Source organism: Pseudoliparis swirei, chromosome 18, assembly GCF_029220125.1.
Source record: "Pseudoliparis swirei isolate HS2019 ecotype Mariana Trench chromosome 18, NWPU_hadal_v1, whole genome shotgun sequence".
Classification (NCBI taxonomy): domain Eukaryota; kingdom Metazoa; phylum Chordata; class Actinopteri; order Perciformes; family Liparidae; genus Pseudoliparis; species Pseudoliparis swirei.
Genome location: NC_079405.1, coordinates 17552798 through 17568320, shown reverse-complemented (window position 1 = coordinate 17568320; position 15523 = coordinate 17552798). Strand labels below are relative to the sequence as shown.

Genomic DNA, 15523 nt, shown 5'->3' with positions numbered 1-15523 from the left:
TTTCCCGCTGAGTAAATCTGTGTTTCTGTGTTTGTGCCTCGTGCAAACGCTGGAATGCCTTATTTGTCACCCTTTCTCTAACTGGCAATGTTGGTATTGACAGTGTTTGAAGAAGTACTCAAGATGATGCGAAAGTAAAACTAGTAACTATTATTAAAACAATTCATAGGCTACCATACAGTGAGAGTCCTGCATTGCTGCCCTTCCTACCTTACTTCACTTTACGTTTCCTTACTTTACTTGGAGGCGTTATCATCGCAATGTATTTTAATTCTCATATAATGCTGGCTACTTTAATGTATAATAATGCATCATATTTGAATTGTTATATTTTGTTTGCACAATCTGAATCTGCAACGTAAACATTAACATTTCTCTGTTAGGTAAATGTAGTAGTACAAAGTATATAACTTTATTTTTTACACATTCATTTTTATTTAAATTCTTAAATGTAATATGCCCTTATATTTTATTGTATTGTATATTTGTAATTTTTTTGCTACTGCTTCAAGTAATTTCCCCCTGGGGATGAATAAAGTTAAATCTAATCTAATAATTAAGTTTCATAGTTTTATGGGCCTTTTGCAATTTCAATTGCCAATGAGTTAAACACAATTGAATCTTTGTCATATCTTTAGTTCGGGTCCACCTTCCCCAGGTTACCTGCCTAATGGTAAATGGGTGTGTGACACAACTACATGGCAGGTGTATTGCTGAGAACCCAAGACAGCAAACCGTTGTTTGTATGAGCGATTATTGAGAAACAACAAATGGCAAGAATTGCTTTATTGCACGTCACTGCTAGTAATATTAACAGGAAAAAGAAATATCACAATTCATTCTGAAGATGAATATCAGAAAATGTTTCAAATCTATTTAACCAATTTTTCTAAATAATATATAGAATAATATAATATGAACCATATCCGTAATTCATTTAAGAGTGATATTTTTACAAATGGCTGGAATATATGAATGATACACGGAACAAGAAGATTAAGAAAGAAAATATTAGTGAAGAAAAAAACACCTGTAAAAAAGTGCAATAATCAGCAGGCTGGAAGTCATGTGGTTATAATATTGGGTTCATTTGTTAACTCAGGTGAAAGACCAGATGGACTGCAAAGTCTGGATTTCCTCATTCATGCGTTTTAATTATGTTTCAACAACAGTTCAGACTGTAATGTGGCATTATACAAATTTGTAAAAAATATATTCGGCAGGACAAACCAAGAGTTTTACATTCGCAATTTAATTCAGTCTATTTTGTATTGCCCAATATCACAAATTACAAATTTGCCTCAAAGGGCTTTACAATCTGTCCCAGGATCTCACATCGGATCAGGAAAAATCCCCAAATAAACCTGTCACGGGGAAAAAAGGAAAAACACTCATTCAGAAGGTCCAAAGAGATGACTTCTTTGCTATTAGACTGAAAGGATAGCTGTCAGTAGAAACCTTGATTCATCATATGTTGTCCTTTTAGTGTAGTTATTGTGATTAGAACAGTTCAGAAGCACATTTTGACCAGGAACAAGCTAATTCTCCACTAAACCAGAGAGCCCCCTGCAGGATAGTGGTATGAGGGTTTCCTGTCTGGATATGTTCGGGTGCTGGGAGTAGTTAATGTCTCAATAACGGTCCAAGCAGGAGACAACTTAGTGTCTGCTCTATAGTATTTAAACATTACCAGTAACTGTAAATAAAAGTAGTAATTGCAGTTTGCTAAACCCCTGTCATTTGTGTTGTTTTGCTTTTCTTCAATTTACAATTCAAATTGAGGCAATACGTAACAATTGGAACTACAAAAGGCATTTACTCTCCAAAAACCGTGTAAAAAATGTTCTTTTTGGTATAAGATATTTCAGTATTTTATGCATTATATGTAGAGCAAGGTTCTGCCTGTCAGCACTTAAAGTGCTGCATAAAGTATAAAGTCTAATGTTTTTTGGACACACTATCTGCAATTATATGCACCATCAGTGATGTATTGTTTATACACCACTGACAGTGCATATAATTAACAAGAGATGATTACATTTAATAGATGCCCACCTTCCAGTATAGTCACAGGTCATTTAAGCTGTATTAGATATTATACAGTATAATTCAAACATATTTTCAAAAATCAAGTATTTGTACTTTAACAATTAAAGGCAGTTATTGCGATAAAAAAGCACATACACACCTATTACACATTTTTTAAACCGCTCCCATAACACTATAAAATCTGGCAAAGCTACATTTGTGATCTATCTATAAACTGAGAAAGTTGGACATGACAGTAAGACTGCACGTTGTTCCTATGAGTCAGAGTCCTCCTCGTCATAGTAACGGTTCCTCTTGATTATATCCTCTGCACTCAGCTCCTCTGCATCACTTCCTTCCTTGTCCTCCTCCCAGAAGCCCACATCTTGGGAGGAGCGGTTTTGTTTTGGCTGTAATGGTGGAGAAGGGGACTGTGAGATTTCTGGGGAGATGCTTTGAAGAGAGCTTTCTTCTACCACCGTCTTCTCTGGCGCTGCCTTTCCTCTGTGTCCTCGTTTGTTTCTTTCCTTCTGTTGCTCGGTCTCCGTGTCCTCCTCTGAGATGGCCTCACGTTCATTTGCTGTGTCTTGGCTCTGGATTTGAGGCATCTTCTCTTTTTTCTCCTGCCGTTTCCCTTGCTGATGCTCCGGCTCATTCTCTTTGGGTTGTTCTCCACCTCCAGATGATTGTTTTTCCTCGAATGATGTTCTCCATTCCAGCAGGGATTTGAGAGGGCGACGAGGTTCCCTGGGTCCCACATTGGTTGCGAGGTTGGGTTTAGCTGCGATCGTAAAAGGCCGGATGCGCTCCTTTAGAGAAGAGCTCCTCCTCAGGCTCTTCAGCTCAGCCCGTTCTGAGCTCTGGAAGGATGATGGCTCCTCGGCCCCTGGGGGCCACTTGGATCTCCAGGGTCGGCCTGAAGACACGCCCTCTGTGACTGGACTAAGTGCTTCTGTCCCAGAGTGGCCTTCGTCCGCTGGGGGAGGCCAGGCGACCATCAGCCTGCGTTTCTCAGCCAGCTTCTCTGTAGACTCGAGCTTCTCCCCAGACCTGCCGTGTGTCTGCACACGTGTCTCAAGTAAGGCGGTTAGGTCGGTCACCTTTACCTGCGGGGATGTCTCAACAATTGGGGTCTCCTGTTGTTCTGCGATACTCTCAGCTGGACGCGTCACCACTGCTGGTTCCTCTTGTTCCTTTGGCTTCACCTCTTCCTCACCGTGGTCTCCATCTTCACGAGGCTCCCAAAGCTCCTTGTGAGGCCGATGGCCAAAGCCCTCGTCGTAGTTGCCTTTAGCTTTAAACAGCTGGCTGAAATGGGGCTTGCAGTAGATGTTGCCATGCAGAGAGGCATAGCTCCCAAGACTTGAAAGAGAGAGCAGCAAATATATTATAAAGAAAATGTCCTTATTTTGTGGTTGTTGAACAGGCAGCTACCGAGGAGGCATTTCAAAGTCAACTTAAAAGACATGGTGTAAATTCAAGGAACAAGCAAACTAACCTGAGCTTTGTGCTGCAGTGAACACAGCGGAAGCAACTTTTGTGGTAGACATGCTGCAGAGCCATCAGTCTCTCCAGCGGGTACACCGTCTTCAGACAAGCAATGCACGTCTCCTTCACCGGTGGGCTGAACTTCTACACACACAACAATAGTAACATATATCCATAATAAACAAGGGTTGAATTGGTAATTGTCTCTAAATGATTCCTGCATGTCTTCTGCCTGTTGGTTGGATGACAGACTCACTCTTGATGCTTTGGATTGCTCGCTGCTCTCCCCTGAAACAGATGAAAACACTCCAGTCACTGTTGTCCCTCACAAGCCAGACAAGCTATCAATCAAGGTCAATCAAACTTTACTTTATTCTAGGGGCAAAAGTTATGTGTGTATTCACACTGTCGTCAATGCTCTATTTTATTATTTGAATTACAGGTACCGTATCAAGAACATTAACATGGTCAAATGTTAAAGAATCCGCAAAGACTCACCATTGCACTCAGGTGCAGGGTTGTGGTTCTGATTTACTAGTGCAGATGTTTTAGGAGCAGGCACCTCTGGGTCCAGACCCTGAAGGAAACACAAAGTGAACGAACAGAAGGAAACAAACACTTGTTTGAATTGTCTGTTACATAATTAACTATTGTGTATTTTCCCAGTTTTTCGTGTTTAGGTAGGAAGAAATGAAAGAAAAGAGAAGACGGCAAACAATGTACAAACAGTAATATTAGCGGGCAGATCTGCAGAGAAAGACATGTAGATCACTCATAAACAATGTTGCGTCCATACTCCCATATGTACACTTGACGTTTGGCTTGTTAACTAATCTGATCGGAGCTCAGTCATCACAAAACCTTGTGCATGGGAAATGAATTATTTCAGATATTTTTTTCAAGCCTAAAGGCATCAATGTACTTACTGTTAATGTAATTTATAACACAATAAAAACTTTAAATAAAACGTTTGAATGTTTTCATGTTGTATGTTTTTGATGTTTTGAATTCAGCTCCGTTTGCATGAACTCACGGAGGGAGAGGTGCCTTGTTTAAAAAGAGCAGCCTTGTATTTGGCCATCTTCTCCTTCATGGATGTGGACTCCAGTACTCGGTCATGCACAGACGGACCTGAAGCAGAAGAGATAATCACACTTCATGCTTTCGCTGTAAACGCAGATGAAATCTATGGCTGCATTTCCCTAAAAACAGCAGGTAATGGCTCTTCAGTTTAAAAGTGCTATTCATGAACCAGTTGTGGCACATACTATTGTGTCCCTAGAGACAAAACTCATTGTAACACAATAGTTTTGAGATTAACGGTTAGGCACTTTATTAAGTATTCTTCAGTATATGTCTTTCCCACCATGTTGGTCCATGTCCTCGGATGAAGTACTGCGTCGTGTCGTCCTGCCACCCTGAAAGAGTAAAATGATCAGTGGAATCAGAATAGAGGTTTACTGATAATAGATATTGTAAAAGTGGTTCAGTTTGAGTGATTTAACCCAAAGGATTTTATTTGAGCCTCTATCGGTTAGTGTGAAGGGTGATACAGAATCAGAAATTAATTCAAGATATTCAGGTATTACGGTTTAAGTTAGTTTCACTGCCTGTCCTGTTTCCGACAAGGATATCACAAGTCATCAGGACAGGCGTAAAAGCATCCCACACAGGTCAGCTGTGTGTTGAGGAACATTGTTTAGCCCAGAAATAATCCTGACACGTGAAGCCTCGGGTACATTGTCCTAGCTCCATATTCTACCTCTGACATGGTGTCTAAAGAAGTTATTTATAACATACTTTCCAAACACCAAATTACAGGCTCCATCTCAGCAACACACCAGGTTTAGTACAAGAGCCACCCATCTTTACCATTGGCCAGTTTGACCTCCGTTTCCATCACAGAAATGCCACACAGCCACCAAGATGTATTCAATTTAATTCAGTTTATTTGTATAGCCCAATATCACAATTTCCTCAGAGGGCTTTACAATCTGTACACATACGACATCCCTGTCCCAGGACCTCACATCGGATCAGGAAAAACTCCAAAGAAATAGAAAAAAGCCTTTCACAGGGAAATAAGGGAAGAACCCTTCAGGAGAGCAACAGAGGAGGATCCCTCTCCAGGATGGACAGAAGCAATAGATGTCATGTGTACAGAAGGAGTATGTGACCTGCAGTCCAAAGAAGCAAGACTATTCCGTTGCACTGACTAAAAGAACAAGCTCTGTGCGTGAATGCCCATGTGCAACACTAATGTGTTAACCAGACAATTTTGACCAATTAAAATAACCCGCTGCTTCACTAGGACTGTGGATTCCTGTTGTGCCACATTACACAACACTCAACATCGGTGAGACGAGGGCAAGGGTGCATTAACCTACAGTTCTCGTGATCACCGGTTAAGTGTTACAACAGTCCGGGTCTCCTCTGTAAATGTTCACCAGTAACGTTTACACTTCTTCCTTCAGAGTGCTATTGTAGTGGTGCGAGTCAGACTGTGAAACACATTTTTTTAAACTGCAACAAAAAGGGCTGTATTCCTTTTAGCTTCAATATTAACATTAGCGTATAAAGTGGTGTGACGACTGCTAATATAAAAAAGGGAAATAAAAAACTAAAACTGAAGGACTGCTTGATCTCCAGAATACACCGTGTGGCTAAAGGAAAGTGAGATGAAGCCAGTTGCTCCTCAGAGCTGATCCTCTGAAGTAAGAAACAGCCCTGGGTCAGGAATGCTCCTGCATTCCTCTGTTATGGAAGGTCTAGAGTGGAGGGCTTGTTGTTTTGGGCTGGGAGGGAGAGAGACACCAAGAAAGAGTGGAAGGGAGAGACAAATGGGTGGGAGAAGACACAGGCCTAAATTCAGGTGGAACAAAACTACTTCAGAAAATACAGGAAACAGATAACTAACACATAACTGTGTTCAGCACTCATAATTTAGGGTCAAGGAAAGAAGCTTGGCTTTAAATAACAATAGAAAATAGTATTACTAGTAAATACTGTGTTCTGTTTAATTTAGTTTTACTTACTTTAAATTTGCTGGAGGGCGGGATAATAGGTGCATAACAAGCCTTGTACATTAGAATCAAAGTGGTTCTGAGTTCCTTCAAAGAGGCTCAATAAAGCAGCTTCAGGCTATGCAACATAAAGTATCATAACACTGTCTCAAATGGATCATAAGAAGATGCTGCCGAAGCAGAAAAGGATCTGATCTGTCTGTAGCTACCTTGCTTATGGTATCCTCTCCCCTCTCAAACTTCATCTTCAGGTTGGTCAGTGGCACTCTGGGTTTTTCATAAGAGGCACAGGGGCTGGTGGGAACTTTCTCATCAAGCTTTTCAGGTCTTCCACGGTGTGTCAGCTCCTTCCTGTCCATCCCCGTCTGCTCTTCACCTTCGGATGCTTCTGGAGCTGCTGCGGGCTGCACGACACGACCGGCTGTGAGCTGACCTCCCTGGTCGGTCGGCAGGCCAGGGCTCTTTAATGGAGGACAGGGCTCAGGGATAGGAGCAGGCCTGGCCAGAGCAGGAGGCCTGCTGCGAGTGCTGGACTGGCTCGGAGGTGGGACCGAAGAAGGCTTCGCCTGTGCCTGCTCCCAGCGCTTCTTCAGAGCACTGAGGTTGCCTAACCGCAGTAAGGATGATGCACTCTCAGAAGACTGTGAGAAAGACGAGAAGAGATTACAAATTAAAAGTGATATTAGAAGTGAGAAACAAAAAACAACATTATACATTCAGTTATTCTAATTTCCATTTGATTTACGGGCGGATTTATGAAAGTGTTTCTATTTGGAAAACCAACACAGCACAGCTCCAAGCCCTATTCAGCAAGAAAGACTAGCGGAAATGCCAGAATCTGAGCTCGGCTTCACTGACAGATTAGGTGAACAGCTGTTTACAGTTGGTCCAGGAAGTCGATGTCTTGCTGAAGGCAATGATTGGCTCAATGTGGAGATGGCTGAGCTGAGCAGGCAGGCAGATCTTTTTCAGCTGCATTCCTTTCCACATGACAACTTCACCTTCCCAAAACGAAACTGAGGAGGGCTCTGTCCCCCACTCAGCCATTCATGACAATGGGGAGCAGCAAACAGAACAACAGGAGGCACACTCGGGCCATGTGACCTCTGGGAACTTCCTTAAGTATAAAAGAGAAATGACACGTTGAAGAAAGAGGGTGTGAACATGTGACCAAGTCCCTCTCAAATAAGTAATCTAATTTGCTAATAGATATTATAAACAAGCCTCCATGTTGAGGCCGGGTCAGTGGGAAACAATTAAACACTATTACATTCTAAAAAACACAATTCCTCAAAAACCAGCAATTACAAATTATAGTTTGACTAAATTTTAAGACGACTTGAGATGAAAAACAAAAACACTGAATTACTCCCGAAAAGACAACTAAAAAGAGCATTAGTACATTAAACTAAATCCAGTGCATCTACAACTATGGTATATGCGCAAACACAGATAAGAACATAAGAATAAAATACAAAACAAAAGGGGAAAAAACTACAAAAAACTAACACACAATTACTGTCTTTGTGAGGCAAATCCAGGGTGAGCGGAGAGAACTGGACAGTGACAAGTTTGTTCCCTTTTTTTAAAGAAAAAAGAGAAACCTCTGTGAATGCGTTGGAGAACCTAAACGAGGTGTAACCACAACTTGACAGCAAGAAAAAATGAGATTCCTTTGGTTCGTTCTTCTTTTACAAGTCGGGATCTCCCAGATGTTTGCAGCCAGACAACGTCTGCTCGTAAGAGCTCGTCGCCCTTTAACTCCAGGAAAGAGTATGAAAGAGAGTCAGAATAACCAGGAAACCAGAGCAGGAAATGATACATTCAGGGAAAAGTTAACTCTTTGTTCGCTGTCAGCTTTTCCACTTGTAAAGTATACCGGAAGATAATGGCACTTCAAAATCACTCTTTCATGCAGATGAACAAAAGTTTAAGAAAACGCAAAGCAATCACACAAAATATATACGATACACACCAAGATGGAGAACAAGAGCTATTAAAAAAAACATAATGTTAAAGCTGAATTGAGCCGTTACAAAGTTGTATACATAATTTGATCACTACTCAGAGCTCAGATACAGGGAGGTTGTACAAAACAAGCTCCAAGGACAGATGCTAAGTGAAGTCAGATCAAGGCAGCGTCAGAAGAGACACATTACACTTTTACAAGCAAAATGTTGGTAATTTGCCTTGGGAGGCCATAGATTTCTAAGCTTTAAAAGTACTCACAAAATATGTTATTTTAATTATACAAACTACAATTTGGAATCTCTTTGTTTAACCAAATTAAAAATGTTTGGGATGAATATTAGTCTGATTTAATTAATGGGAGTGTTAAAGCCAACATATAAGCAAAAAGGGAGATAAAACACGCTGTAAAAATGTGATTTTTCAGAATATTTCTTATTGTGGAGAGCCAAACTAACAAGATCCTGGAAAGACAGAGAACTGTTCCAAACCATTGTGGTTTATGATCACTGGTTTAGGTCGGTAGTTGACCTATTGTGTTCTGACTCACACACTTTGTGTTGGAAGACTGAGCAAAGTTATTAATCATTAGTATTATTATTAAGTAAAATTAGAAAACTTCATAATAATCAATAATAGCAAGGACAAGCAGCAAAGATATTTTAAAACACGTTTTAATGCTGTTTCTATGTAATTTATTAAAATAACTAATAGTTTCTTTGTCACTTTTAAAAAGTCCCCCCTTCCCCCTTCTCTCTTTCTTTTTCCCCCTTCCCCCAACTCCCCCCTAACACACACACACACACACACACACACACTCAGATGGACAGATGGTCTTTTGCGCTGCTCATTCAACCTTGAATATTTGAACTGGACTCCCGTACCCCTGTACCAGAGACATCAGCTCATATCACAATACTATTGGTTCTTAAACAATATTACAAACTATGAATCAATCAAACTAAAATTGCTCTAAAGAATTAACCTAACAACCTGCACTTGTGCAGAGAAATATGCCTTCAGAGCATCTTTTAAGTTGTATTCAACTAATTACGCAGGACAGTACATTCATACCAAGTTTCTACTTTAAAAAGAAAAAGTCAAAAATACAAACAAATTCAAACACACAAACAAAGCCTACTTGGGACATCATTATCAGCCAGATCATTAAACAAATAATACAGAAGCTTTTAAAGCAACTGGCTCACCCTGAACAAATACAGCATGCATTCACATCAATATTACCGTAGATTTCCTCATGATATGAGCTGATCACTTGCTCATTTAAACATAGTCCTGCTTTGTTTATGCGTCTTTCACACTGACAAAGCAGCTAATCTACAATTGGAGCTACAAAGAGCATTTCAAGGGGATTACACTGAAGTGGGATTATGGGTGTGATAGCCTGCCCATCTCAAGAAGTGGCCTATGAGAGGTTAGCCAAGACAAGACATGTTGCCCCCCAGACAGGGTGTTGGCATGGTGAGTGTGTGCAATGATTAGTTTAGCTTCACCAGCTACTGAAGCAAGACATGCAGCATACACACGCTTCATTTAATCATGTAGTTTGCTGGGAGAGGCTTATCAAAATGCTTTACACAAGATGTATCATAGATTTAGATTTTCATGTGAGAAACTTGGTCATTCGTATATCAAAATCCAGAACAACTTTACAATACTTCTTCAAAAACTCCAAGAAATGTCTCTAAACTGAAATAAAATGTCCCCATCCTTCTTTGCAGTTATACTTACTCCTTTTTTCTTCTCGGTACTGGACACCTCAGCAGCTCTCTGGTACCTGAAAGAGACAGACACAACACTGACCTCTGCTGACTCAAAACAAAAACATCTAAACAAGAATTGGAGCCTTTTACTCAAGAACCTTGTAAGACATTGAAACATGTAACACTCTGAAAACCAACATATTCATACATTTTAGTAGTTTAGATTGTATTTAGATCACATCTTGTTTAGATATAGTTTTAGACATATTCTCTATGTATTCTTACAAATATTGAGAGGTAACTTTAATGATTCATCAGCTTAGCCAAAAGGGCAATCTCATGTTTTCTGGCTGCAGAAATTAAAAACAGAAGCAGACTCAACAACAGTCCGAACTAACCTAATGTAGCATTAAGTCGAACTCATACATGTTGTCCAAGGTTTTCCACATACAGTAATATCAATTGGAACACTGAGGGAACCAGAATTGTCACGAGCAGCAACAGCAAGACCAAACTGGAAAAAAGACTGGAAAAAAGACAGAAAACTAGTTGTTACTCACTTAGAGAAGCGTTCAGCAATGGCGTTGTTTTTCCCTCGGCCGCTGAGTGACAGCTCCTTCGCAGTGACACGCACGGACTGTGCCGCCCAGGTCTGTCGATTGAATGGACCACTTTCCATCTTTGGCAGCTATCTAAATACCTGAAATACAAACACAACCAACATCAGACACGAATATTACTACAGCTAACTCGTAATCATTTCTGTCATATTCATTGAGTGTGTTTATGTAACTCTGTAATGATGTACATTCTGTACACATGACATCTATTGCTTCGGTCCATTCGGGGAGAGCGATCCTCCTCTGTTGCTCTCCTGAAGGTTTCTTCCCTTTTTTCCCTGTGAAAGGCTTTTTTCTAATTTTTGGGAGTATTTCCTGATCCGATGTGAGGTCCTGGGACAGGGATGTCGTATGTGGACAGATTGTAAAGCACTCTGAGGAATTTATTATATTGGGCTATATAAAGTATACTAAATTGAATTAATTAACCTTCAAATTACTTCCAAAACCTTCACCAGAGAAAACTAAACTTCCGATATTAAATCACCTTTTACTGAGCTCCATCCTGGATTTGAATTAGTTTGCATCTTGTAAGTTTGCATGTGGCTATAGAATCATCCGACATCCACAAGTTGTGGGTTAGGTGATTGAAACGACCATTCTGAAAGTCCTTTGACGTGTCCCGACTCATCAGAAGGTTGGTAGCAGAGTTGGGGACCCATCTGCTGTCGGAGATCACTGATTTGCTCGCTTGTAACATGCTTCAGTTCACCTCTTGTCACACTAACACACTACCTGACATAAATACCAAAGAGTGGTTGCCCATGCTTATTATCATACAGTTATGCATGCAAACAAACGAGTCAACATGTTCAAACTTGCACTCCGGCCCGTGCCTCATGATAACAAGATGGAAACACAAGTGTGAGCACATTGTCATTATGAGAGGATAACTCGCCATAGGCAACATTCACAAAAGACCAATGAAGAGCAGCGCCCCACAACCGTACTGCATAACACATAGAGCCTTTCTTTAACTTCACTCGAACAAACCTACACTTAAATAAGGGGCGACAGACGGATGATGCAGTTTCTGTGTCTGGAGAGACTGTCAGACCATGAATCCTCCAGTTAGTGCTCAACCATGTGTTTATATCACCACTCTGTACAGCTGACTCAATAATAATTTCTCTCACTACCTGGGCCTTTTCACTCAGGTGCACCTATTACATCACCACTGAGATGCAAAGTGATACTGGTGACAAGTCGTGTGGACTATTGACGAAATTCAATTTGAACATAAAAATGTATTTTTTTAAATGAAGATAAATGATAAACACAACGATGTTAAGAACGGCCCATTGCTCAAGTACTTTTATTAGGTTTCTTAATTCTGAATTGCTTGGGACTGTTTACTGTTGCTACTGGCTTTGAGGCCCGATGGACAATTTAACTCCACTTGTCTGTTGATTAGTTGTATGTTGTGCTGGGTTTAGTTATTAGTCGATGGGTTCCTGGGTTATAAGCACAAGCTATTTTTACTTGATGGCCATGCTGAAATGATTTGTTAACGTCTTATTTCTACACGGTTTGTCCTTTTGCAGGATATCAAGCCAGCATGCACTGCATGGCATGCAGACAGGAACACACCCTGAACAGCTCAGCAGTCCATCCCAGGGAAAACACAGTGGGAGGGAAGTTAAGAGTCTTTTGCATATCCTCGAACTATTAAAGGAAGCCTGACCAACTATAGAAACAAGGGAGAACACATGAACTCCCAAATGATGTGGGTTCAGAATCAAAACTGAAATTGATCTCACATAAAGAGAAGAGCATAGTAGAACAAGGATGTCTTCTGAAAACCAATACACAGCAGGAAATGCTTGTGAATATAATAAGGAGTAGGGTGGGGTCATAGCAAGCTTTTCCTGTATGTAAAAACAATCTCAGTGCTTTACATTTTGAATTTCTTTTGTATTAACTGGTTTGGAAAGCTAAGAGTCCTTACGCATCTTAAATTTACATCTACGTGTGCAAAAACAATTTGCAAGTCCAAGAGATAATAGATAGATTTACATTTATGTGTACTTGATTTGGTTGTGTTTTGTAAACGGAACTTATTCCACATAAGATTCGGAGACATAGTTTGCAGTACTACTAATAATGAGCATTTAATCATTGTTGCATGACAGCAGGTCAATTTAATCTTTTATAAATTACCACACGAACAGCTCACATTGCACAAAGGATTATTTGCGTTTCCTCCCAACTCCCAACCTTCCGGGCATGATGGCATTAATTTGGAGAGGATATTGACTTAAACATTATGAATCAAAGGTGACAAAGTAAAACAAAGGTGGTCCTTTTTCAGCTAGAAGTGAGGTACATGGCAAGTTGTGCCTTAAAACCATCAAAGGCGATATGTGCTTTTAAAGTTCTTTATCGAAACAACAGCATTTAGCTTTATCTACGTCACTTATCAGTGAAAGGCGGATACTGACCTTTGACCTTTAAGCCAAGTTTTCCTTAACAAGTAAAGAATCAGATACAGTACGACTCACAACTAAGGTGGTGTCCCTATTGCTCCACCCACAATTGACCTAAGAAGCATTTCAAAAAGCACATCATCTGTTGATTATATAGAAATAATAGAGTTTGAAACGAAGAATAATTATGAAGGCAATAAAATAAACGTGTTGAAGATCAGCAGCGTGTGTAACACTTCTGGTAGAGAACTTGTGTGACGTAAAAGCCAAACTGTATACGTATTAGTAAAGTTAGAACATATTTCCATTCACACAGTGTCACATGTAACTTGTATCTAGACTCCGGAAAAAACAGTGAAAACAAAAGCCTCCAATAACGACTCAGCAGATGGACTGGTTTGGCATCTATGATCTCGATAGACGGTGAGTCCTCCGGGAGCACGAGTATGTGCACGAGCGTTACTATAAAAAAATATCTGAACAACAACAGGCTCATTTACATTTTCGAAACACTTACATTTGGTATTTTTTACAGCCCTGGCTCGAGTTATTTGTATATATTTTCACTTCCTTGCTCTGAGTTGTATCTTACCTGTGCGAACTTCCGTTGTCACTCTTTTTGTGAACCCTTGAGACACCTGACACGCGCTTCCACCGCTGTGTCACCGCCCGTGAGGTGGAGTGAACAGAAAGGTGTCATGGGAGTGGAAGAGCTGGGTCACGTGATTTTTTTGCACCAATGATCTTAGGTATTGCATTACCCCTACCTGGTACATCTATGCTGGTTTGAGCGCTTGGGTGCGCCCCCCCCCCCCACTCACCCACCCACCCAGATTCCTAAGAACATTTTTCAAGTGAATATAGGTTTTATTACGAGGTTAAATTAAAAGATAATTTGGATTGTTATAATATTAGCAATCCTATAAGTACTAATAGCAATCATCATCAAAAACTGAATATATATAAAAACCTTTTCCGAGAAAATATCACACACACACACACATATATTTATATATATATATATGACCAACAATTTTGTATTGCAGTTGGAGGAGTTACTTAGGTTATTGTATTGAATGGCTCCCTCCAATCTACACCATAGACTTATCAGCTGATTAATTGGTTTGATTTTCATATAAATAAGATAGAGGATATATATTCATAATTATAAATGAGCCATTATATATGTAACATTACTTCATGCATAAAACATATAGCACATATGTATGTATTTACCAGGGACAGTGGTGGACATTCCTCAACATTTCAGTTTGCACCTTAATTCTTCTTCTTTTCGTTTCAGTGAAGCATGGTGGTTATGTGAGTCCCATTTCTTCAGTCCTTTGCATTTTTACTAAACACTGCAAGGTCTTTTGAATTGCAAGGGTTGGGTAGGAGAGGGCAGACAAGGCAGTCTATGGTCTGCTTCTCCACATTCACAGGTGGTTGGGCCAGTCTTGTAGCCTCATCTGACAAACAGAGCAAGCTTCGATCACCCCGTTCTCGTTCTGAGGCGGTTTAGTGTTTTCCATTGAGACCCTGGTGCTTCAGGGACAGAGGAAAGGTTTCCAGTCGGGAGGGTCCTTTTCATGCTTTTCCCTCCAGAGTTGGATTCTGGTTTCTTCAGAGACTTTGTCAGGGGCTGGACACAGCTGAGAAAGCTTCTTCTTGACTTTAGCTGTTGGGACGGAGGGTGACATCCATGGAGAAGATGGCCTTCATCATTAGTAGATGTTGTTTTCTCGGCTTGGCTGGAACTTCCCATCTAATATCACCAGGGGCAGGAGGAGGTGGAAGTTGGTTGGTGGGTTTTAAGCAGCCAATAGTTAGGCGGCAGTGGTTGGAGCAGACTTGGGTCTTTGCAGGGTTGGCATGTCGGTAGTTGCGCTCATAGGCCTACTAGAGAAGAAGCTCATCTAAGGCTAGTGAGGTTGGATTCTGCTCCGAACGAGTTCTCTTGAGATGTTACACAGAGATCGTCAGCATATGAAATGCTCAGTGTTCTGGTCCATTGACTGGTCGTTGGTGTAGTAGATGTTATAAAGTAGTGGGGCCAGCACACTACCTTGAGGTAGGCCATTCCGTTGTTGTCGCCAGCGACTCTGCTTGTTATTCAGGACAACAAAGAAGTGCCTGTCTTTCAGAAGGGCTCCAATGAGGTCTGTGAGTGCCAGGTCTTTTGTCAACTCCATGATCTTTTTTTAGGAGGAGGTGATGGTTCACAGTGTCATATGCGGCAGACAGAT

At 40.6% G+C, this 15523-nt stretch overlaps 1 protein-coding gene across 3 annotated transcripts; it reads right to left on the bottom strand.

The window, feature by feature from the left end:
* Positions 1-771: 771 nt before the first annotated feature.
* LOC130208694 (LIM domain and actin-binding protein 1-like) lies at positions 772-13972 on the bottom strand. Of its 3 annotated transcripts, XM_056437962.1 has the most exons (10): positions 13870-13972; positions 10792-10931; positions 10260-10305; positions 6749-7180; positions 4883-4934; positions 4550-4647; positions 4015-4093; positions 3773-3804; positions 3527-3660; positions 772-3390 (listed from the first exon to the last, which is right to left on the bottom strand). In XM_056437962.1, the coding sequence occupies exons 2-10, from the start codon at positions 10908-10910 to the stop codon at positions 2304-2306; spliced, it is 2079 nt and encodes a 692-aa protein (XP_056293937.1). In that variant the 5' UTR covers positions 10911-10931; positions 13870-13972; the 3' UTR covers positions 772-2303. The 3 variants fall into 3 exon arrangements, with proteins under 3 accessions (XP_056293937.1, XP_056293938.1, XP_056293939.1); XM_056437963.1 differs by lacking the exons at positions 10260-10305; positions 10792-10931; positions 13870-13972 and adding an exon at positions 9753-9865; XM_056437964.1 differs by lacking the exons at positions 10260-10305; positions 10792-10931; positions 13870-13972 and adding an exon at positions 8053-8111.
* Between the last annotated feature and the right edge of the window lie 1551 nt (positions 13973-15523).